Source organism: Xiphias gladius, chromosome 22, assembly GCF_016859285.1.
Source record: "Xiphias gladius isolate SHS-SW01 ecotype Sanya breed wild chromosome 22, ASM1685928v1, whole genome shotgun sequence".
NCBI lineage: Eukaryota > Metazoa > Chordata > Actinopteri > Istiophoriformes > Xiphiidae > Xiphias > Xiphias gladius.
The window spans coordinates 3,808,977-3,835,647 of NC_053421.1; the positions used below are offsets into that span (position 1 = coordinate 3,808,977).

Sequence of the window (26,671 nt, forward strand, 5' to 3'; positions counted from 1 at the left end):
AACAGCTTAAAATGTGAAGTAAAATAAAATACATTTACTCAAAGAGCTACTCTTGAAGAAGTTAGAAGCACCATCACCAGATGAAAGGAAGCCCGTATCATTTCTGCTGTCGCAGTAATCTCTGAGGCAGAGAATACAGAGTGCACCACACAGTTAGCAAAAATTGTCCACATTAAATTATGATAACTTCAGTCCCCCCAGCAATAACAAGAAGATAAAAATGTACCCACCATCGTCTGTTGCAGTAAGAAGGCTGTGATTGTTGCAACCTCACTTCTTTGAGATGTTCATCAGGCTTGGCAGGAAAGTACGTTAAAAAATCCTTCCCGATTCCTAAAAAATTTAAAAATAAAACAGGTTTTGAAAAGCATTGTTTCAACATGGCTAATATTAATTACATTACTTAAATATGTTGATATTAATTGTGAAATTATCACTTAGTCACATTACAATTCAAATTTAAGTAATTCTTAGTAATTTGGCAATTAAGCTTGACAAGTTTGAGTAAATTAGCCTATTACCTCCCTGATCAGTGCTGATAAGAGTGAGGGGTCCAGGCTAAAAATTGATGTATTTAAGTCTTATCAACTCAAACATGCTAATAAAAACAGTAATCCATAATAGTAAAATACAAGGATTGGTCAATAAATGCGATCATACTCGATATTTTGGAGAAATACTAACTTAAATTAGAATCAAATTCAGTTAATAGTGAACCCTCAGCAGTTTCCCACACTTGAAAGCTGCCAGTTTTGTTTGATAGGGAGCCTGCCGTGGCTGTAGTTGCTAATAAATTCTTGCGATCATATTTTCTAAGAACAGTTTTTAGATCAATTATGTCTAAATTACAACTCAATCATTATCTCGGGGTTTACTTGAAATTATGACAAATAATTAATGATCTAATTTTCTTGAATAAGAAATGATAATGGTCATGTTTTGCTCCTATCAGTTGTGCTTTATCCTCCTCTGGGATACCCCTTCTTCAACATGATCTTGGACAGACCATCAAGTATGGGAGTCTTTTATCCTGTGATAATGACACGTTTGATATCTCAGGATACTAATACTACTAATCTCAGAATGATGGCCTTTCTTATCCATAGTGAGAGGAACAGCGTTAAGGTTAGAGTATGTATGATGGACTTGGAGACTTTTTTTTTTTCTTCATTTTGACCAGGTCCATTATTGCACACCAAAGACCTTAGGTTTTAATCTAAAACAAGTCGATTTAGCAGTAAACTGGTCACAGTTTTTCACAAATTACATGCTTATTCAGTCTGCAGATTTGGGGGATCAGTGAGTAAAACCATCGTCCCATTGCCTGAAGGAGGTGCCAGTCCCACAAAGCCTATTTCAGGTGGTGTTTTGTTGGATTTTCCCTCTTGATGGAATAATACTTGCCTACAAAGATTCAGAACTCTAAAATTTTAAAGACATCCTTTGAAGATCTTACTTCAAAAATGAACATCAGTTACACTTTAGATTGTGTAGATTGGCGATTTAACTTGCAGCAAAAAAGGTAACTTGTAGATTCGACTCTAGCTCTCTTTTCTCCGTTCTACACAATGTCTTCATCATGCAGCCCAAGAATGTAATTTTGCATGAAATATTACTTTTGCAATGAGTAACTCAATTAACATGCATTCATATTTCTCCTGCTTGTAGGATTTATCAAATATTAAATACAACATGATTCACCCCAGTACTCTGTCACTCCCCCAGCATTTTTAATCAATGCCTGAATGGTAGATTGCTATGGAAGGTCAAGGACTCCTTTCATTAATAATGACGAGAGAAACCCTGCTAATGGGAGGTAATGAAAGACTTAACTGTCCTGCTCTGATATTCTCATTATGTAACTCAACAATAAATTAGAGATCATAACTTGTCAGCCAAGCCTTTACCCCCCCAAAAAATGTGGAAACAACAAGGAGGTCAGAACAACAGTTAGGTGAGAAGATTGATATTAATTTTATTTCTGTGTTTGCAGGACAAAGATTTGACCAAGACGGGTTATACAAAGACTAGCAGACGAAAATTGTGTTGTTAAATGTTCCTTTGAAAAACTGCAAAATGGTTTTATTTACATCCTTTATATTTAGGGTTCATACACTTAACAAAAGTTCAGAATTCAATTCGAAGCAATAACAAAAAAATTATTGCTGAAAATTGGATTGAATAGTAGGTAAAAATCGAGCTTAAGACAGTTTTAACAAGACTGCTACATTAATGGCAGGAGAGGAGAGGAGAGAAGGAAAAGAAGAGAAAAAGAGGAGAGGAGAGGAGGAGAGTTGGAGGAATGACAGGAGGAGAGAAGAGGAGGAGAGGAAAGGAGAAGAGAGGGGTAGAGGAGAGGAATGGAGAGAAGAGGAAAGGAGATAGGAGGGGACAGAGGAAGAGGAGAGGGCTCTGACTTATCTTTTTTGAAACTAATGTTATATTATTTTGCACCACGGATGCTTCATATCAAGGTCAATTCACACACCTGAGATTAAAGCAAATAAACATGAAACTTTGCTCTTACCTGATAATGATAGCACAAGGATATTGAAAACAAGCACTGAGTAGATGTTCACAAAGAAGCAAGCAACACTTATGCCTGTACTACGAAGCAACTTCAAGATACCAAGGATATCTTTTCGTTATGTTGCATCACTGAGCCTGACAACTGCAATCAAGGTAACCAGTCACATAATGGTGGATATTAGCTCGGATAAGTCAACCCAGATTTTTCCCAAACATATTCACATAAAAGGGGGGGTATTAGCAGAATATGACCCTATGACCCAAGTCTAGTGGCAGCAAAGCGGCAAATTTTACACGAGGAAGAGCAAACTTAAAATATTAGACAAATACGAAGAGTTAAACACATGATCCAGAACGCTAGCTATCTTACAGCTAACATCTGTAATATAGGAACATCCGGTGTTTCAGGGGAATAAACACAGGTTTCACAAACAGTCTAGGAAATAACACAAGTTGAAAAATTGCTTTACATTTGTTCAGAACATTCTGTACCTTTAGAGTTGTAGTATTTACCTTTTGTCAGAGCTAAGATAGCTTTTCCCCATTCCCCTTTCCCCTTTCCCCTCCCAGTCTTTACTCTCTGTACTAGATGCAAGATGATTACATTTAAAGTCTTCTCATCTGACTGTGGGTGACATGACATAAACTTATGTTTCCCAACATTTCATTTGTCTTTTCTTTCAAACAGATTCAATCGAGGCCTTCACAATATATAATTTCCTGTAACTGATGTACTATGGATGAAAGATTTGCTTTGAGTTGTATCTGAATGCACCCTTAAGTGCTACAACATAACCGGGGAGTGCTTTTTCTGTCCTGTTGATAGATGTTTTAAAATGTAATAGCTATTATAACTGAACAGTATGTGTTTCTCTATTGATTTGTTTTCACTGACATTAATAATTGGGAATATAGATACATAAGCTCTGAGAGGTTTGCGGCACTCATCTGTCATCACAAGGTCCAAGAAATGGCACCATGTGAGTCACTACTGAGTGGGCTGGTCCTCAGATGGAGGGCTGTAGACTTTCTGAAGGTTTCCCACCTGATGCCAGCAGTCATTATCCCTTCCTGTCTGTTTAATCATCCTCTGCACACAGTCCTAATCTGTGATTCATATTGGTTTAGTGAGTCTCGGCACAGCAGGCAGGACTCTGATGCCACTATATAGCTACATACAGCTGGAACGGGGTGACATACACTCACAGACTGGATGATAATAGAATAATACAGAGCAAGGGGATTCTACTTTAGAATCTCATCTCAGAGGTGTATATTTTAGAGCCAGATTGCCTATGTAATGGTGCGAATGACTTACTAGAGTTGCTTTGGAAGATGAACAGCAATTGGAGACAGATGACAAAAGTCTGACTCATACTTAACATGAACAAGGCAGAACTCAGAATTTCATGTAAAATTTTATTCATCAAATCAACCTAAAATAGAAAATGGAGCTGCACCAGCAGAATGCAGTTTCCCCATTAATCAAGGTTCCCCCTCTGTGCCCAGATTCAGTGCTGGTGGTCATATAACTCTGGTGTCTCTGCTAAGCTGTGAAACTACTTAAACAGCAATGACCACCACATCAATAGTACCTTGCTTTACTGATTACACTGCTGTCTGTCAAACTTGCTAACCAAATGTTCGATTGTCTATCCATTCATATGTTGCCACTTATCTGGATCTGTGTTGTGGCAGAAGCAAAGTAGCCCAGATGTCCGTCTCCCCAGCAATGTCTTACAACTCTTTCTGAGGGATCCAAAGGTGTTCCCAGGTCAGATGGGATATATAATCGCTCCAGCACGTCATGGGTCTGCCCAGGGTTTCCTCCCAGTTGGAGAGGTCTGATTTATCTCCACAGGGGAGTTTCCGGGGAGTATAATAATGTGGAGAAGCAGCAGTCCTACTCCTCCTTCCTTTGGTCTTCCCAAAGCTTATGACTATAAGTGAAAGTTAGAACATATGTAGACTGACTAGTAAATAGAAAGTCTAATATTCACCATGAACATCTTGTTCAGTAATGATATGTATGTAATGCACCAGTTTGTCTATCAGTCTTATTCGCCATCTTACTCTTACTCTTGTGGAGTTGGCTATTGAACCTAGATACTTTTCATGCTGATCCTAGCACCTCTTATCATAAACTTTCAAATATCAAAAACTGGCATCAAAAGTCTGGTAAGATCCATCTTACCTTTGCTTTGATCAGATGTTTCCTGACTTAAACGAGGCTTTATCTTATTTTAGAGTATTATAAAGCTCTCGTACGGCCTCTTCTGCTTAGGAGACTTCTAAGATTCCAGAACCTTCTGAGTAGGGTATCAAAAAAGTTATGGGGTTGGCTATTATGGATATTATAGAAATTCAGATATCATATCAATGCTAGTATAAAAATATGTCCAGTGTACCAAGTTCCAGTGTTATCTGGGGCAACAAGTCGCTTCCACACTGAAGAGGAACAATGCACCATACCATCAGACTTGGAAGTGCTGACACATGATAATTTGGAATAATCTTGATTAACGTTGAAGAATGTTAAAATGGGACTGTTCTAAAAAACCCTAGCTTATGTTAAATGACATTTTTTTCATTTCCAATGCCAGCTGCTTGCACCCTTTATTAGTTGGCAATCCCAGTAGACCCTGTTACAAACAGCTATCACTGTAAGCATCATATTACACACTATGTTAGTATTTTCACACATTCAAATCAACAGCGCAAGTATCACACCACACTGAATGGGTTTTTTTCAAATAAGCAGCAGCTTCCAAACAATCTCCCGCAACACCTTCACCATGGACCTCTTGTGACTGCAGGGTGACAATGACCCAGATGTCCAATGTCTAAAAATCATGCGTTATCCTCTATGTTTCCCAACATATGCCAAAATATAGTATGATGAGCCTGAGCTCTATCTCTTGCTTTCTTTAGCTGTTTTTCTTTTTGGTGGGTGTTTGTTTCTTATCTCTGAGCCGGTGGCTGCAGCACTGTAGCAGAATATATGTCTCTTCATATTACATGGTAATACAGCCACACAGACAGCCACACAAACAGACAAATGCATTTGTATGCATTTGTGCAAAATCTTGTATATGTTTCCCTATTCATTTATAAATCTCTCCCTATCCCAATCTCTCTCTCTGCCTCTTTCTGTCACTTTCCTTCTTAGGCTCTAGCCATGGGGATGATGACAGAGTATTATCACTATATCTTCACCACACTGGTAAGTAGAAAATGAGGCTGTGCTGCACAGTCACTTTGTCATCAGGTCTAACTCAGAGTTCCATATCCCCATATCTCCCAAGATTTGTTATATGCCCAAAACCGAGATGACGCTGCTCTTCAGTCTTCATTTTCAGAGCTGTTTATTTTATATTTATTTCGCCAGATCATTTTTCCCCCTTTAATGTGTTCTCCAGAGCAAAAGACAATAATAGCATAATATTTTATGACATCAAGACAACTTTTCTTTTGCTTCATCCTTTTTTGCTTTTTCAGCTTCCACTTCCTCTTTCTTGTCTTCCTCTTTGTTCTCTTAATTTTAATGTTCTTTATCTTCCTCCTACTACTTCATTTCTCAAACTTGTTTTTCATCCTCTTCTTGCTCTTGTTCAGAACTTCTTCCTCCTCTTCCTTTTTTCTTCTTCCTTCATATTTAGTCTAGCACATACAGTAGATGTTTTTAAAAGAGCTGGAGAGCTTTAAAGTTTGACTCTCATTCACCCATTCACACACTTACTCACACATCAATAGCAGCAAGCTACCATCCATCGTTCCAACCATTAGCTTTATCCACTTATCCTTGAGGCTCACGAGGGTGTCGGAGCAAATCCCAGCTGACATTCGGCACGAGACTGATCAACCACATTCAGTCACAGGGCTGACACATGGACTCAGACAACCATTCACACTCACAGTCACATCTATGGAAAATTTACCTGTTAACTTAACCTACATGTCTGTGGACGGGGGGAAGGGGGGACCCACGACCCACACAGACATGGGGAGACCATGCAAACTCCACACAAAAAGGCCCCAGCTGGCCAGCAGGTTCAAAACCAGAACCTCCTTGCTGTGAGTGCTAACCACTGTAAAGATGTTGTCAGGAAACCTCAAACTGCCATCAAGATCAATTATTCAATTTTTGTATTATGATTTTGAAACCATGAAGGCTTTATATTTATACAATTCTTGATGGTAAATGATTTTCATTATCTCAGTGTAAAGTCTATAGGCCGAGCAGTACCAAGCAAGGTCAGGGAAAGAGACTCTATTGAAATTGTGAAGTGGGCTGCACTATTATACATACTGTGTAACATAGATGTCCTTGAAAAATTAGACAAACTCTACAGCAGAGAGAAATTTGCAGAGACCAATAAACCTGCCTGTTTCTGCAGATAATGGTAATTTACCTACAAGTTAATATGAACACATAGATCTTGGCTTTTAGTTTAATTCTCTCTTGAAAAAGGCTTTACACTGTAGTTATTTGAAATCAGTGAATAAGGAGTCATCCACATACTGGTAGCTGACTTAACAGCATAAAAGTGAAAGGATCACTTTTTATTTTGGGGTAAAGAGAGATGAGACAGAAGAAACTTTCACTAGAAAGGTGTCACTAGAAAGTGAGTGTATATCTCATCTGATATGTATTGCTCTATAAGTGACCGTGCCTTTGGTTATCTCAGGCTAAACTCAGGCTAGACTTTCTAAATGTCAAGTTCCTTTAATAATTTAATTCTTCAGGTTTTCAACTGTCTATGCTTTTCATCACAGTGGTTAAAAGGGATCATTTGTGTTTTTAAATGAAAAATGTACTTACTACCTTTCTGCAGCCATTCAGCAATGCACAATTTATGTGAGATAATTAAAAATCCTTCTGGTATTTTCAGGAAAATGAACAGTAAAATACAAACATGAATGAGGAAAGGGAGGTAGGAACAGACAGAGGGGTGTCTTGTCATTTCCCACTGCTGTGTTTGGCAGACACAGAGTCCAGCACTGACAGCCTAATTCTCCCAGCAGAGTGAACAACCCAGCTATACTGAGGCCACATATGGCAGCCATTTTCCTGCCAGATTTCTCTTTACTCTTCACTTAGCTTACCTTGTGTTACTGTTTTTTGTAATACTGTATGGTAGGTTTGATAAGTAGGCCAGTTTTTCAGTCATCAAAAATAATCAAGATTTGAGTCGCCTTTTATTTTATCTGCTTAATTTGGAATTTGGATATTACCTTCTATTTAATGTGCCTTATTTACGATGGTTTTTTCCTTTAGATCAGCACTCAGTCCTTCCATTTTAGCAGTGCCCCACTGTCAATCTGTCAGCTTTAAGTTCCTCACCACATCTTTGGTCCGAAAAGTCCATTAGGACACCAACAAAAGACAATAACTAACCACAGCCTGTTTAAGGCCTGGATCTAAACATATGGGCTCATTTGTGAGCCCCTGTTGCAACCACCTCCCTCCAGAATGCGTCCTCTGTCCAACCCAGCCAGCTGTGAGAGCATTCTCCACTTGAGCCAAAAAATTCCTGAGCTGGGAGGAAGGTTCTCCATCATTCATCAGATCAAGTAAGACGAGCAACTCCTTGATTCCCTGGTTTCTATGGGTCCCAATGCCACTGTCACAACTCAAGACAAGGCTCCACAGATTCAGCTGGGTACTAGACCCAAAAAGCCAACAGTGTTCTTCACTCATTGTCAAGCGTCAGCCATGGCCATGGTCTGTTGTCCGAAGAGGAAAACATGTCAGGAAACAACCACCCTCTCCTCCACGGGATCTCCAGTTATCCAACAGTTATAACATCCTGGCTGCAGAGGAGTTCCCACCACCAGCTGGGTGCCTCATCTCTCCTGCTGCCCCATACCCGCAACAGTCGCTAATCTCTGCTGACTTCCCTGTCAAGCTGCGGCACCACCCAGCTACTCCGGGACGTATGCAGGCCTTATCTGTGGCTGCTTCCTGATCTGAAGCTCCTGGCTCACACTTATTGTGGCTTCAAAATATAATCTCATCTTCACAATATAATCTAATCTTCTCATTCCTTGGCTCATTCATCCATCCATCCATCCATTAGCTATACCAGTTATCCTTGAGGGTTGTCGGGGGGACTGGAGCCAAATTCTAGCTGACACTGAGGGAGAGTCAGGGTAAGCTCTGGTCATGTTCCCAGTCTATCACAGGATCAACATATAAGGACAACAACCAGTTATTGTCACTGCAAATCTGTGAGCCACATGGCTCAGTCTTTGGTTGATTATTATTTTCAATATACAGTGCATGCTTCCACTTGAGGACATTATTTGTAAATATGAAATAAATATTTACATTTATGTAGATGACACTCAGATATATGTACCCATAAAAATGGCTGACAACAGTGGTCTAGGTAATTTTACAGACTGCCTCAGTGAGATTAAGTGTTTGATGTCCAGCAATTTCCGTTTAAGAACAGCAAATCTAAGCTTCTTTTATTAAGCCCACCGATTTCTATCCAGTTGATCCATAATAACCTCAGCAGTATCAGTATATGTTATGCATGCTGCCACCGGGGACTGCTGTGACCTTAGCTTTGATGCTCAAGTTAAGAAAACGGTACAGTCCCACTTCACTTAAGAAGTATCATCAAAATTAAGTCTTTTAGTATTAACTGACCTGAAGAAACTCATCCGTGTTTTATCTCATCACGTTTGGATTACTGTAACTCCATTTACTCTTGCTTGAGCCATAGTACTCTTTCCCATCTGCACCTGGTTCAAAATGCAGCAAGGATTTTAACTAACTCAAGGAAATATGATCCCATTACGCCTGTCTTGGCCTCTCTTTACTGGCTACCCAATTTATAATTTTTTTTTAAATTTTACTAATGAACACAGATGGTAGGGTCAGAACTTAGTGTAAACAGCATGAATCCATGGACCCAACCTGCCTTGTATCAACAACCAAGGCTGTTGGTGGTGGTGTAAGAGTGTGGGGAATGTTTTCTTGGCAGACTTTGGGCCCCTTAATACCATTCACTCATGGTTTGAAAGCCATAGCCACTCTGAGTATTTTTGCTGACCATGTGCAACTTATTATCTTCTAATTGCTACTTCTAGCATGATAATGCACCATGTCAAAGAGGCACAAGTTATCTCAAATGACTTTTGATGATGGTTGCATGAACATGACAATGACTTCAGTGAACTTCAGTGGCCTCCCCAGTGATGAAATCTGGATCCATTAGAACACCATTAGGAAGTGGTAGAATGGGAGACTCACAGCATGAATGTGCAGCTGACAAATAACGTGATTAATTGTGATGCAATCATGTCAACATGAACCAGAATTGAAAAGGAATGTTTCCCACATCTTTTGGAATCCATGCCATGAAGAATTGAGGCTGTTTTAAAAGCAAATTGAGGCCTTACCCACTATTAGTATGGGGTTCCTAATAAAGTGCCTGGTGAATGTAAGTTGGTATTTTAAGGGATGTTATCAAGCATGGCCAATCCCATCACAACCTGTCAACTTTTGTAGTGTTTAACCCAATCTTTGCCCCTACTTGTCATTTCTGAAATGCCTAACCATAACCTAATATTAGGTGCAGCTGATAGCTCTAAATACTTTGATAATCATGAACTTCAGTTGGTCTTGCTTTGGTGCCTTGTCGTTTTTAGTTTTTACTTTTACATTTTAGTCAAAAAACAATACCAAGAAAAAAAAACACCACAGATGTTGACCTCATCCAAAATTGACCCAAGACCTGAATGTAAACTCATTTTAACTGCTCAATATTTTATCAGGTTACTGAGAAGTACAATCTTTCGCTTCAGTTTAAACATTAGCAGGGGATAAAACCGAATTTGAAGTGTAGTGATTGGATGTTTTTTACATAAATACTCTTTTGGAGATGCAGTTGACTTCTCTCCTTACATTAAATGGTGACAGGCTGGCAAGGTCAGTCAAAGTCTGTCTCTCCTGTCTCTAATGTATGTTCCTTCTCTCCAGGATCTGTTTGCGCTGGATGTGGAGCCATACCGATACAGTGGTGTGAACATGACAGGCTTCAGGATCCTCAACACTGAGAATAGCCAAGTGGCCTCCATCATCGAGAAATGGTCCATGGAGCGACTGCAGGCTCCACCCAAACCTGACTCTGGTCTACTGGACGGCTTCATGACCGTGAGTCTCATGGACAAATGAATAAATGATTGAGTAGTGAATGAATGAATCCCTCTGTGTCTTACAGTCAATCTGCAGCTACTTACCATTGTCTCAAAGTCTTGGATTCCATGAAGTATATTAATGAAAACATATACACCAGTGTTATCCATTTACTCTAATGCTCCATGTTTATCTTATCAGGTTACTTTCACACCTGTAGTTTGGTTCATTTGGCCTGGACTAAAGAAAAAAGTATAGCACTTTACATACATAGTACACTGTTGATTTTTAGTTCTGGTCCATTTGGTGTTCACAACAACTTATCAACTTGACACTGACATATACCTTGTTCACTAGACAGATTTGTTGGCTGCATCATGAGTGCACCATGCAAAGTTCATGTTCATTCCAGTTATTGACATCAAGTCCTGAAGTGCTTCAGTGTGCCTTATGGGTTTATTTATTTCGTGGGTCCTTAGAAGCTCACAGAAAAATTGGTTGTTATTAGAATTACTTAAAGAGACTTGTAAAAACGGGACAAAAAAAGGTGTCTTAAATTACATGAAGTAACCATTAAAGTCAACTGGATGTAGTTGCGTTACATCCTGGCTCGGTTGCAGCTGTTGGACATGAACCACTTCCATCTTACTCTGTGATGGCTCACATATTGCTCTTTTCATATCTTTATATGTTGTATTTCTGCTCTAGAAGCTTGCATCTCCGACAAGTAAAATTCCCTATTTATGTACATTGAAAAAACTTGTTTGTTTCTATTGCTTGTTTTACAAAATCTGTTAAGCAGGAGAATGAGAGCCACAGTATTCCTTCTACTTTTCAGAAAATGTAGATACAAAATAAAAATAGGACAGCCTTATGCTGTACAGTGATAACAGTAAAGTACAGCCATAGAGTATCTGTTACCAGAATGAGCTGCAAACATGTTCAGTATGTTTATAAAATACAAGAGGGCTCAGTAAAACGAGGGGTAAACATGCAAGGGAAAGAAAACAGAGCATAAAAGTGGAGGGGGCTGTGGAGGGGTTGTGTATTGTTGAGTGTATATTTTTGGGTTTGTATCTAGGGGTGTATCTGTTCTCTGAGATGGACGAGTGACAAATTTGTAAAGCACTTCAGAGACACTTCAAAACATGCTGTAAGTGTGGTTTACCCTTTCGAGGGCTTGGTTTGGGTCAGAACCTCGCTGATGCAGGCCTGTAAAACCCACTGAAACACTAATATGGAGCACATGTATTTCGTCCACAGTTGACTAATGGGACAATCTAGCAAAAACTAGAATTTCCAAGCGCTTCTCCACTATCTCCCTGCTGGTAGGCTGGTTTGTACAGACATAAAGGCACTTTAGATATAATGCATTGTTCTTGACATGATAGACTTGTTAGGGTGCATGTGCAGTGGCTTCTCTTACTGTAACTTCACAGTTGTCTGAGGGAGTCAAACAAAAAACCTTGGTGCCCTGAGCTGTGAGCCCCTGGGTGTGATAAGATGAGTCTCTTTCACTGTGATCTGAAACCTCTCTGATCAGAGCACACTGCCTGTAATAACTGTTCCTCCACGCAGCTTTCATACCAATCTCTTATCTGGGAACTCTGCCAAAAAACATCAACCCACCAGAGACAAGGAATGAGAGGGAAAAGAGAGTAATGGAGGAGGGAAGAGAAGTGAGATGAGGGGGATGAATGAAAAATAGAAGAAGGAGAGAGTGGGTGAAGAGAAGGCAGAAGTGAAATCAGAGTCCTTGTTTTTTATTCCCAGAAATGTTTAGGTGTTAAATGTTGGGCCGATGTAGCCGTTTGGTCTGATTCCAGTTGTAAAGCACTGACGGCAGCAGTGGCAACATGTTGGCTGCTGATTGAAAACAGTGGCTTACCTTTGGGGAATAAGAGATTCCATTTTTTTTCTTCTTTTAAAACAGTGAAATCTTGCTGAGTTGAATTTCTGGATTGATATCGGAGAGTGGGTGTTACTCAGTTTAAGCCCCTTTTGTTGGATTTGTGGCTGAATCAATAGCATTTCCCACTTGAGACCTGAAATGGACTGTGTGTAATAACTGGACCTTTTCAAAACACAGAAAGCTCAGAGAGTGCTTTTACAGCAACTAGCTTCCAGCACAAGCTGCTACATGGAGTCCCTGAATTGATGTCTTAAGTCTACACAAAGACGAAGAAACAAGACAAAACAAATAGTCTTTCCAAACATCTTTGTGTTTAAATCCGTCTCTTTTACTCAATGCTGTGCTGCAGAGTCATCAGGCAAGGTGGTTATTTTTGGATCAGTGAAAGGTGAAGATTTATGTGTGAGGAGTGTGCTGTGACCCTGCTCATCAGTGAATTAATGGCATATGAGTTTGAAGGTGGGGACTGATTAATTAGACAAATGGCAATCAGTCAGCAGCTAATGCATATTGACATGGTGAAAGGTTCTATAAACGTTTGATTAACGGCTTCATTTGTGTGCTGTATTTATAGTTTTGTGTGCTTAAGTGGTGAACTGCTGATGTGCTGTAACTTATGGACCTTCAGATCATGACAGATTGCACTGAGTGAGCAGTCCAGAGACTCCACTTCTCACACTGCTTCTCCACACAGCACCTTGTTTTTACATCTAATGGTTGAATTTGCCATTTAAAAAGTATGGAAATTGAAATTGAAATTGGAGTCTGACATTTATTTAGGACTGTAATCAGTAACAGTGACAACTAGAATGGCAGTCTGTTGAGCGAATACCTCCAGCAAGGCCAAATATTTACGATAATATTGAAAAATTCCCATATGGCAAATTTAAGGAAAGTGATAAAAAAATTTCTTGAACCGACCCTTTAACCGGATCTGCCCCGAAATGTAATGGGTTCCTCCTTGGCCTTCCAGTTCAGTACTTTTTGTGTAATTCTGCTGATAAACACACAAACACACAAACAGACATAGTTTGAAAACATGACCTTCTTGGCGGCGGTAATGAGGCACAAAACTAGAAAAAAATGAGAAAAAAAGGCAATTACTCAAATGTCACAGCTGAAAACAATACAATACAAAACACAACATACAGATTTCTGCTGTCCAGAAAGGTGTGGGCTGAAGTTACAGCTTATTGTGCCTACCCTTTTTACAAAACACATCCTATTTGACACCAGGAGCTAACACCAAGCAAAAAAACCCTTTCAGCATCCTGCCAGTGTGGCTGTCTGATCATACATTTTTATATTTGTTATATATATATATATATATATTCACCTCTTTAACTGAAATAACATGAGGTTTTTATACTGGTCCTCACAATTTTTTTTTAAACATGCAAATTCCTCTCAAATCATATAAATATTATCTCATTTTAAACAACCTTTGGATACTTTCAAGTAATAATTGATGTTTATACATGATTTGAGCCATTTTAAAATCGACCAAATCTATATATACATACATACATATATATATATATATATATATATATATATATATATATGTATATATGGATTACGACCCAACAAATGAATGAATGGGGTATTTACAGTAATACCCCATTCATTATTTCCTGTTGCAGTTGATATTTCCTTCACAATTTCAGTTAGTGCAAGATGTCGCTCTTAAACAATGTATTGCTGTTCACACAGTAAAATATATTTTCTGATATCATCTTGTCTTGTATAGAATGTTTTTTTTCCCCCAATATTTTATAGAACTGCAAGAGCAAAAAAACTGAGAATACGTCTCTATCTCCAGTTTTCTATATAAGAATGACTTTAGCTGTTTTCATCTTGTTAGGAACAATTGCCTGCTTGTACAGACTGATTTACAAAATGTTTTAGTGGTTTCACTGCACAGTCAATAATATTTTTAACCAGAGACATGTCAGCATCATTATAGTCTGTTACTGGACAGTGTCAATAATTTCTTTTTAAAGACATTGAATGTTTGTTTACATTATTATTATAATTTACCACTCCATCGTTACTTCTCAGTGTAATAATCTCCTTAACCAAAATAGGTCCAATATTCCCAAAAAAATCATTCAATTCATTTGCAACCAAATCCACATCATTAAAGGTAACTTTTCCAGGTTCCATTTTTTACAATTTTCATTCAGTACTCTCCATGTATTTTTATTATTATTTCTAATAATAATAATGTTTAATAATTAATAATCTCTTTTGCTGCATCTCATAATAGATGTCACTTTGTTTTTGTATGTTTTGTATGACTGTTCAGCTTCTATTGTTCTTGGCTTTAAAAATTCCTTATGTGATTTATTTTTCTTTTGCCATGCATTTTGTATGCTTTGCATGTGTTTTCAAAAAAATTCTGTTTAACAACAGTGTTTTTCGTAAAGAGCAGTTATTATGAAAGGAATGTCTAATAGGCTTCATCAATATCATCCACATTAACCTTATTCCAATCTTGTTTCCTTAAGTCTCTTGTGTTTTGTGTCATATTGATTTGTTAGTTTTAATGTTATTTTTGCTCTTCATACAGCTCTGAAGAGTGGCAAAGACCAGTAAATGGCCACTTACATGAGTCATCCACTGCTGCCCTATCAATAACATTGGTAAATATATTGTTAGTTAGGTGTTATTATTCTGACTGGTCGTATAATGAGGGATATAGACTCGTATTGTTCACTGTGTTGATAAACTGCTGTTGTTTTGTGTTCAAGTGGGTTTAACAAATCAATATTGAAATCCCCACATACAAAAACAAATTTCTTACTGTGGATGTTATCCAACCCAGCTAACTTTTCCCTAAGAGACTGGCCTCCCCAAAAAAACAACCGCATTGATCTTCGTTACATTTTATTGTTAGACGATCTCTACTGGCCATAGTAATTATGACAGGAACAGAGGAGGAAGTCAGGTGACATAGTATATAGAGTGACAAAGTCCGAGTTTGGAAGAGGTCGGTGTGGATGAATGGGTCGCAAAAAATACGACTTTTACTGTTTTCCAGTGTTCAAATGAAGTGTTGTTTCTTTTATCTGTGACATGTTCCACAACCTTAACCACAACGGTAAACGTCCTCGAACCTTAATGAAGTAATTATGTAACCCAAAGCACGATCTTTCCCTAATCAAATTGTTTTGGTGCCTAAAGCTAACCAAACCATGACAGTTCCATATCATTTACTGTGTGTTTATTATAGTTAAGATTAAGGCAAAGGTCCAGTATTTTTGCCACCGGTATGCTCCCATGGGTGGTATTCTTGTTACATGACAAAGGTTTGGTATGCCTGCCGCTGGTATGCTTCTTTGGCTCACGTCTGAGGTTAGGGATAAATGACCTATTTGGACGTTTAGGTTAGAAGTTTTGTTACTCCCTAAATGTACCAGTGCAGGATCCTGGTCTTCTATATACACCACTTCTTATAACCTTTTCTCAATCTCAGTTACTACAGTGATACATTCCATAACACTAACTATAACAAGTGACATATTGCTCACAAATTTACTTTTATAAATTTTATAAATACTACTACTGAAATCTATAATTGATATTAGATATTAGATCGATATTAGATTCTCTAAACATTGTAGAGAACGTAGCTGCAATATCCAGTTGTCAAAACAACAATGACTAATCATTCATATTTATCCAAGTCAGTAAGTTCTCTTACCATTATTGCTTTTGCTTCCTCGGTTGATTGGTTCAGCCTTATCCGTACTTTGCGGCTCCTCATCTATGTTGCATGCATTTTGTTTTGTTTCTTAAGGACGGGTGCCTGCCTGGGTATATTAGCGTTCTTTTTAGGTACATGCTCATTCAGGTACACTGCAGTCCTGGGAAGCTTTCTGGCCTGTGTCCGTATTTCAGTTTTGAATTTTCTGTTCACAAAGCGGATTATAATCAGCTGCTTTTTCCTTCCGAGGAAGTGTATGGTGAGCTGAAACCACATTGGTTTGTATATTCACAACTTTGCTTTCAAAGAACTGAAGTATCTGGTCTTCCAAGGAAGTAAGTCACTCAGGGAGCGTCCTCCTCTTCTTTTCCTTCAGCAGTAGCTCTAGCAGAGGTTTGATGTCTGGTCTCAAGTCCGCTTATATTCAAATCATCCATGCGACAATACTGCTCCAGATTGCTCCTTTATAAGTGCCTTAAGCTCATGTACCTCCTCCACTAGTCCAAGCAGTTTTGTGGTTGGTTAGCCACCTTACTTAGCTCCTCTGACAAGAATTTAAGAGATTTTCTGATCTCCTCCATCTTGTCCTCGTAGAGATGGGTTTTCTTTTGTGGCATTTTGGTTTTCAGTTCCAACTTTAAAATAAGTTTCAGCAAACTTTTGAATAGTTCACACTTTGAAAAATTGGGATAAGGATGAATCAAAGCCTAACTGTAGGCTGATGTCAGCATCCTGCATCCCAGCATGTCAGCGTCTCCCAACCAGCATGTCTTATTGGCTTATTGTACAATAATATGTTTAGAGCTGAAGTTGCTGACATGTTTAAATTCACAGTAAAAGCTAGACACCTCTGAAATAGTATTCAGGTCTACAATAAATAGCCTATGCCATTAAACATTTGCACATACCTGTAAGTGTATTGGTCACACCCGCATTTTTATCAGCAGAATTTCAATGGAATTGTTGCAATCACTGGATTTGTCTATGGCACTTACGCCAAAGCCAGTTCAACTTTGGTGGACCTTGAAAGGCGTATTTTGTGTTGTTGACCAATTGCAAACTGTCCTGACAGTGCTGACTTGGATTGAGCTGTGTTGCTTTGTTGCATTGTTTACAGAACACTATTCTGCTGGAATATAAACTGCTCAACAGTGGCTTTGTTGTTAATCACGGTAAGTGATCAAGAGCACAAGTATTTACTATGGCTGTGTCTGAAATCACTTCCTCCTTTGCTAATTCACTAATCCCTATATAATAGATGTTCAGTATTTTGTTCTACAATGAGTAAAGTAAATTGAGGTTTTTAATGTAATAATCCTCATCATTTTTCATCACTGACAGGTGATGTATTTTCTGCATCCATAAAATGTGATGAAAATGTGATGGGATTGTTGGCATAAGGTACTGCACAGTGCATCCGAGCACAATTTCAGCACTTTTCAATGCTGAGTTTAGAAACATCAACCGTGAATTGGGACATAACATACAAAACATACCAAAAACAAGGAGTATACCTTTAACAGTGCTAAAAATCGTTGTGTTAGTTAACACAGCTCTGCTGTCAAAAATGAAAGTTCATTCTTGACCTTGGAAATCATCGGTTGACAAAATAATTTGTGACTCATGGTCCACTTACTAGGTTTTCTTTTTTTAAATTGGGAGTCTCAAATAAATTCCACAATATTGAAGAACGTATGAAGTCTATCTGATGTTTTTAATAGGCAGTCTGTTATAATTTGTCACGTTTCTGTCAGTGTGTTCTGTATTTTAAAATATTTCATTACGGCATCCTCCAACATGTCTCAATTCATTGTTTCACTTATTTATTTACTGCTTAATTCTCACCTTGCTTACCTACCTGACCATTTATTTTTTTTCACACCCAGCACACTATCTAGCTGCACTGCACCACATCATGAAGATGATAAAATAAGCCCATGAAGTTCGGTTGAGAGATTGTTTTCTTTTTTTCCAGCACATGTCTGTGTGTGACAGATCAGGTACGCTAATTCTGTACCTCATTCTTATATGCTGCCTTCAATTAATCTAGTGGCAGAGAATCCCTGCCCTGAGTCGTGGCTTAACATGCATAAGGAGAGTGACCTTACAAGCTCCACGCACTCATTACCATAATGTCTCTCCTTGTTAATTGCTTGAGCTGCTGTCTGATTCATTGTGTGCACTGCAAAATTGAAACAGCTTAAAAAAACACTCAGGCATGACTGTAATCTCTGCATTTATCTCCTTGTTATATGTTGGAAGAAGGAGACCTGGTCCAAGCAAACGGACTGACCTTTCACTCATCAAGGTCGTCTCTTTGTTTGTTGCAGCTGCAAAACACCGTTGGTATTCAGAGCCACAGCATCGCCGCTGAATCATTTCTATTTCCATATTACCATAAATATGCTATACCTGTGGGTACATTTAAATGGAGCAGTGATGGAAAGCTATTTCATTTTTGACAGATACCATTTTAAAGTCAGATCCAAACAGAGTTATAAAAATGTCACTCAGACATCAGACATATTCCAGGATTCATATTATCTGAGCATCACTCAAACTGCGTATGGTGGTCACCAGGAAAGGATAGAATGAGCCACATGAAGACTTACCCGCCAAAAATTAGTTAAAATCTGCCCTTTGCTACGAACTTTGTGGCTGCCAATAAACCTACCTACAGTTACTTATATGTACACAATGTATTTTATATTAAATAACTAATTTTAATCAAGCACTGACGGCCATTTGTAAAATAAAAAACATACAATCGCACGTACACGCATACATCAAATATTAATGAATCCTCTCCATTTTGTAGGCAATGTACTAACATTTTTTTCTTCATTTTTCTCTCTCAATACTGAAACATTTCCTACTGTAAGATTATAATTTTCCTGCTATGAAATGTAAATTAAAATTGTTTAGCATAAAATTATTATCACAAAATGCGCTTATTTGGTTTTCTGAGCATTTGTAGCCAAATCTTGCGGAGTTCATTATTGCCTGGATTTGTTTAGCTATCATTGAGACTGTTTAGTTATCGTTAGACCTAAGTCTATGTGTGGAACTGTGATAAGATGTGATAAGAATAAAACAATCCATAACTGGGGCACATGATAACAACTAAACCATCTCCATCACAAGTGAGCAAACTCTATCTGTTGATGAAGGGCATGAGATGTAGCTGAGAGCACCAGGAAAAATCCAAATAAGTGGACCTTGTGATATAGAATTTCTCTTGTTTATGTCCAAGGTCAAGAAGGAATCACCAAGCTTATTTCTTTAAATATATTGTTTTCATAGAAACATTTGTTTCAATTTTCTTTCTATAATGAAATGTTCAGGATCTCTGAGAGGATATTCACAGGACTACTGCAACATCTAGAAACTTACTTCATCCAATAGATTAAGAATAACAATATTGTCTTCATCACTTATAGCAAGAGCAATATTTTAATGTGTTGTATAGGGTTGACTTTTTCTGATTCACACCACTGTCTTAAATGGATTAATAAAGTATATTTTTCAGTATATTCACTATAATGATTTTAATTTTGAAGCTGATTTTGAAATTAGCTAGTTTCCAGGGAGCCCTGGTAAGCCCGGTGGTTTACGCTGCATACCGGATATTTGCAACATCCACAGTTCAAATCCTGTCTGGGGATCTATATTGCATGTCATACCTCTCTCTCCCACCATGTTTCCTGTGTACATTGTCAACTATCAAATAAGAGCAAAATGTCAGAGAAAAAGAAAAAAAAGAAACATTAGTCAGTTTCTTCACCTAAGCTGTTCACCACTTTGACAACGCATGTCATATTGAGAGAGAAAGGAAAGAACGGGTTGTGTTGGTTGAGTTTAGGGTAAGGGGCTAGGGAATGCATTATGTCAATGAGTGTCCCCAAGGGGAGAGTGGAACAAGTCTGTGTGTGGTTGTGTTTGTGTGTGTGTGTTTGTTTGTGTGTGTGTGTGTGTGTGTGTGTGTGTGTGTGTGTGTGTGTGTGTGTGCATGCTGGAGGGAGTGTTGGCTTGGCAGAAAAAGAGATGAGTAACCTGCAATAGGACGAGGCTGGTGGAGGGATTGAGAGATCGGTCTTTTGTCTCTATCCGGCCTGTTCCTGTTCTAACCTGTCAGTCATGCCGTCTGACTAGAGGCTTCATTGAGTGACAGAACAGGCTGGGAAGCATGGTCTGGACTGATTTAAGGGCGTGTGAGTCAGAAGGGGTGCAGGTTGGTTTGGGTGGTGGGTGGGGTTGTGGGTGCTGACCCCTGGGCAGAGTTCAGGTTTGGAGCAGCGGGAGCTATCTTACCTTTCAAAGCACATACCAAATACACACAACCAGCACGGAGCAGGAACCTGCCTGTGAATGTCTTTTTAATAACCAGATCACGTTCCTCTACGGCCTCACTGTTTTCCAAGATGCAGAGCTTTTGTGTTGCATTGTGGGATATGCCCTGATGAGGCCAATGCTGTGGCTTTGAAATGCTTCCAATGCCTTTCTCTAGAGTTTGAGCTGTTTGAAGGAGTTCTCATTAGGGGGAGGCTAATATTTGGGTATTCCACATTTTGGCTGCGGCCCCACACTCAGAGCTAGGATGATACCATTGGACTGTACCCTTCTCCACCTCTTAGATGAGGCTTCTCTCAGCTTAGTTTATTCCATGTGCTTCTCAGTGTGCATCTTGCCATCCCTCTGTCTCTCCTTCTCTGACTAACTAACTTGGATCTGGCTCTGGTGTTGTCCACATGCCGGGGAAGGAATTTGGCTGTGACATTTTGCCGGGACATTATTCCGGCAGCTGGCTTTACCACAGTGGCTTTGTCCTCACCAGTGGCTTGGCAGCAATGGCGAGTACGAAGAGTCAGTGATAGTCAGCCGGGGTTTTTGTGACCCCATAGGACTGCGGGAGACAAGTAACTCTGTACAAAGCCCACTTGAGGGGGTTGAAGTTTGCATTTTTGCCATCTCATTTGCCATCACTATCTTCTGATTTTTCTTCCCCATTGATTAGACTTCAGTTTGTTTCCATTCCCTCTGAATCATTATACCTGTTTTTTAATCACGACACTATTGCTACAGTAATAGAGAGTCGATCTAAATTCAGTTTGTTAGTGAAGAGGCACATCCCTTTAGTATAGCTGTACACCTCTGTACCTATGGTGTACCATGGATATATCAAGGAGAACTGGTATGGCTAAACAACTACCCATTCATTTCAATGTAAGATGCACATTATGGTCTCTTACCCTGGTTTCATAGCAGTACATTTAGTAGCAAATTAGTGGTTCCCAACCTTGAGGACTCCGACAAGGAGTTACAGGATAAATCTGAGGGATTAAGAGTCCTTTAACAGGAGAGGAAAAACATATTTCTGCTACACAAAGTTATGCAAAGTTATGCAAAGTTATGCTTTCTTATTTCTTGTCAGCGCATTTTAATAAAAAAGAAGAAGAAAAAAACACTGTAGTTTAACTGGTCACAAGCAATGAAGTTTGGGAACCAGTGCCACAAACTGTATACTCACATGATGTCACACCCACACATATACACACACAAAGCTTTCTAGGCTTTGAAGTTTTTTTTACAAATACTACGTCCTCCAGGTTTAAATATTTAAGCCAATGCACAGAGTAATAACTGGGACTGGGAATAACAAGGAGTTTTCTGCAGTACTGAGGTTGGACACTGGGACAAATTGGCAGCAAGGCTTGTTCTTCCACTCTGTCCAAGCACCAAGTCCTCCAGGAAAAGTATTGGGCTATGCTGCAATTTTGGTGTAGTGGCCATACTTGGAATTGCTTGTCATGTGATGCCCTTTTGCCATTGCAAATGAAAACTACTGTAACACAGCAAATATATTTTCCTGAACATCACAAACAATCTGAGGTGACATGCCCAGTGTAGCAGCTACTTTCTCTTGTTTATTGATCAGTGTGACTGTTGTTCTGCCATTTGTTTAAGTTATGTCCACTTTTGTGAAGTCCTATCAAGTGAGCCGAACCAGCAATTATTTTTATCCTTCAAAATAGGAAAAGAGTTATCTGTCTAGCTTTTAAAAATTCTTAAAAAAACAAAAACTGGAGAGTTAGTTTATCTCTGTGTGTAAAGTCAGTATGCTGATATGACCTGAGACAGAGAGACAATCTTAGACACAGAGAAAATCCAATATACTTATACACTGTTTCAGCATTTTACCACACAGTTGTACAGCATACTGTATGTAAACTCAATGTGACCTAGCAAAACCATTGGCCGTATGAAACTGAATAGGCACCATGTAAGCATAATGTCAACTGATATTATGGTTTGCAATGTAAGGGCCTTATGAACCTTACCACTTCAGTTTGTAATTGTGCCTTAATTGTGCATATTACCAAACAAATTTGCAATTAATAGAATTACCCCAAAGTAATAATCATGCAGTGTACCTTTGGGGGCCCTGAAGGACTGAGGATCCAGGGCAGTGCCTTGTTGGTAATCTAATTTATTATTTTTTTATATTAGTTTTGTGAGTTTAACTAAACATGGTTAATCCCATTTACCCTGCTACAGTATCATTATCATCATTATAACTGCATACGGTGTTGTGCTAACATCATGGTAAATTACATACAGGGAAGATGCGAATGAAAAACATAGGACGGATTAAATTTCAAATGTCATTCTAGGTCCAATATGTCATAGGTGTGTAAATAAATCGCATTTTTTTACAGTAAAATAACATAAATAGTTTGAACTTTAATTCGAGTTTCAAGAGAAAATTTGGAGACCAAACATAAAAACAGCAAGTTGACCTGCATTAAGATGCTCTGTTATGTAACAGGAGAACTACACTGTCGGCCAACGTTTTATTACTGTTGCTTGTTCCTCATTTTAGGCTACAGGTTACCTCAGACTCTGTGCTTTATTTGAGTAGCAGTTTAAGGCAGTATCACAATTATCTCCAAACACGTTTATTCACATTATGTGATCTGGTTTATCCCTTCTGCAGTTTGTACAGCAGCATGACGGGGCCTCATTAAAGATAATGAATTGAGTTGAAGTTCAGGGGACTGGTATAGCAGCATCTGAACAGCCATCAGCTGAAGCTGAAGGTCAATACATAGGATGATTAAAAAGAAAGATACAGGTCCCACATTTTCTCACAGTTCACCATTGATGTTTCACAACTTCCCAGAGGCATAATTTGGCAATTTTTGGTGCTAAATGAGTGTTATGACAAAATCTAAGAGTGTATGTTAAAATAGTAAGGCTATAATACATATTGCCTTATCCTTATTTATTTATGGATTAAGAACATCTTCTTCACCATTACCATCATTATTACCACTTTTACCAAATACAATTGTTAAACACCAGCTAAAGTGATTCTAACAGCCTGACCAACCCAAAACCTATACTTATTAATAATGACTTATTACAGTTCTATAAAGCTTTAGTAAATTATTAATTCACCATGGATAAAGCCATTATTTACCAGTTAAACCTTTTATAATTATTGCCTTATTACAAAGTGGTACCATATATATAGCATACAGATGCACTCTCAGTAGCTATACACTATCATTAAGTTTTAAAAAAAGTACTTCCTAAAGATAATATATTGTGTTCTTTTTTTATTAGTGCCTTATTGGTAAAAAAAAAAATGTGTAAATGATGTACAATAGTGAAATTTATAATTTTTAAAGTAGCTGGAAATTTCAAGTCCAGGCAATTTTCATCTTCAGAACAAAAAGAAGAAAAACACAACATTGCCATGAACCTCTGTTTACTTCCATTACAATTTGAACAAAACTATTGAAAAGAAAAAGAAAATAATTTATAAACCAATATTAAATATGAACAAAATATTAAAAAAAGAAAAAGAAGGTGTATAACTGTGTTTTAAGAATGTATTTTTTGCCCTAGTGTTATATTGGGTTTTGGTTGTTTTCATCATGTTTCAATGATATCTAATGTGTTTCTGTCTCAGTGGTGTTTTTGTGTTTTCATATTATTGATATGTAGTGGTTGTGTGGGTAATCTGCAGCTGGATTAATGTCTCCCAGCCCGGCAGTGTTGCCGTCACTTTGCTGCCTAGACCGGCGTCCCCTAAAATGGGTTACTGCATACATACAGCAATAATCTGGATTCTGGAATAACATCAAGTAACACTGATTTAACCCCCCCCCCCCAGAGAGGATGGATGGTGGTCTCATACTAAGTCTAACAGTACAACAAAGCATAAATACTACATTTTATTTATGTCCAAATGTACCTAGTAAGACCAAACAAATGTTTTTGCATGATGTACAAGTAACATATTTTCTCCATCACCATCCAACAGTATTGTTTGAAATAGTGTTGAGATAGTAAACTGAATGTGTTTTTCAGCCACCGGTTTCCATTCATTTTAGTATACTATCGGGCCATAAGAAATAATTACTTTTATTTTGGATTAATTTGTCAAATGTTTACTTAAAGTTTTAAAAATAGAAATTTCAAAATTCCAGAGTCTATTAAGGATTTCAGTTCACTTGTTTTGCCTGATCAACAACCAAAAACTCTTAAAATATTCTACTGAACATTATATTTTGGTGGTAACCCTTAATTTGCACGGAGATGCAAACATGTCTGAGAAAGTGAGGTAATGCATCATTTTTCTATAACTGCATGGTGCACTGCTGATTATTCTGCTCATATAATGGCCACTTCCTAATGATCAAAATATTGATGAGACTTTTGTTCATTCAAATTTGGGAAAATAAACTTATCTTGTCAACCTTGGAAAAAAGTATTACTTTACTAGTCTAACAATTAGGAGAGGTTGGTTCTCCTAGGCTCCGCAAACACTACTATGCACATTGTTGCATATAGCAGTTTATGACTCATTGGCTAAACACATTTGCACTAATGTTAGACCTACAGTATAATGTGCTACTCTTGGCTTTTAATAGAATATCAGATATCTGTTAGGAAAAATGGGATCTTATAACCAGTGGACTTGTCTTTTAACTTTAGAGCAGTTATGGGAATTACATAGCACATCATCTGTAATGAGCTGGTTTCAGCTTGGTCATTGCCATGGGCCATCATTAGATCTGTTACCCGTGATGCAATGTTCCTAACTGTGTGCAGCTGCAGTCTAACTGAGCTATGCAGCGGATCAGAAGTTACTGAGTCACAGGGGTGGAGAGGTTGGAGGAGTAGTGGTGGTGTTGTCTCATGATTGTTAGGAAGAGAAATAAAATAAAAAAAAAAATGCTCTGTTCACATGTTGACAGAGCATTTTTTTTTTTTTTTTACACTAGAATCACACTAGATGGAGTAACCCTCAGTCTGCTTGTCCACAATCTCTGGAGAGCCTTGCAAGCTGATGAGTGGCTGCTGTGCTACGCAGAAACATGTTTACTCTTGCTTTGGGTCACACTAAAGTACATTGTTTCACTACGATTCAGATTCCAGCACACACGGCATATTAAAGCCTAACCTCCTTTCACTGTACAGTGCACACGCTGACAACACCCTGATCCCGCCCAGGCCAAGAAAGCTTGCAGACGTACAAAGTAGTTCTCTGAGGTTCCTTACAGCAGATTCCTTTCTCTGCTCATTATCTGCTTGCTGGGAAAAACTCATCAGATTCACTTGAGTGTTAAGACTATTAGTCCTCCTGACAGTGTGTCTTAGTCACGGGACAGCGGATTCTGCTGTTGAAGCAATATGGCAGAGCTCTGCTCATAGTCATGTCCTCAGTCCATTCAAGGCCTTAGCATTAGTATGCCTGACAGAGAAGGAGTCTTTTTAATTAGCAAAGCTCGCTTAAAGACTTTAAACTCATTTGTGTTGGTTTGAGTGAGATCAAATACAACACTCCGGGTGATTTTCTTTGTCTCTCACTGCGATCGACAGTGTACTCTCACAGCAGAAACAGAATGACAGGTTTCACAGTTATATCTTTGCACAAACCATTATCAAATGGGTGGTGGGAAACCAGTGTAGCATGTACTCAGCACACTCTTACAGTTTATGGGAGTGCTGCAGCTGGAGACATGGATTCAGTCTTCAGTTATTATGTATTGACTTAAGATTGAAAATCATTTGAAAATTAATCCCCATGATTGGCACAGAGGAGAACTGAAGTAATGGAAGGATCAAATATATGATTCTTTGAGTATGTGATGTAAACTCTGTTTGCCTAGACTTTAAGGCAATCCACAGTGCAACTGAAATGAAGACTAATTAAAGGCTAACCATGCTCTTTGTATAATTTTGACATCAAAAAATACTGTAATTTCCATAATAATGGCACTTGTCTCACCGATGAAGCATGCATAATATGATCACACACAACAGTGTCACCTTTGTAAAAATGAGGAATTGCTCTTAGGAG

General features: G+C 38.3%; 1 protein-coding gene across 1 annotated transcript in view; it reads left to right on the forward strand.

Annotated features, from left to right (window-relative positions):
• grik2 (glutamate receptor, ionotropic, kainate 2) overlaps positions 1-26,671 on the forward strand; it is a 262,001-nt gene that overhangs the window by 108,109 nt on the left and 127,221 nt on the right. Inside the window, exons 5-6 of the mRNA XM_040118010.1 lie at positions 5,699-5,752; positions 10,523-10,696. Of these exons, the coding sequence (XP_039973944.1) occupies positions 5,699-5,752; positions 10,523-10,696 (228 nt within the window). The remainder of the gene's footprint in view (positions 1-5,698; positions 5,753-10,522; positions 10,697-26,671) is intronic.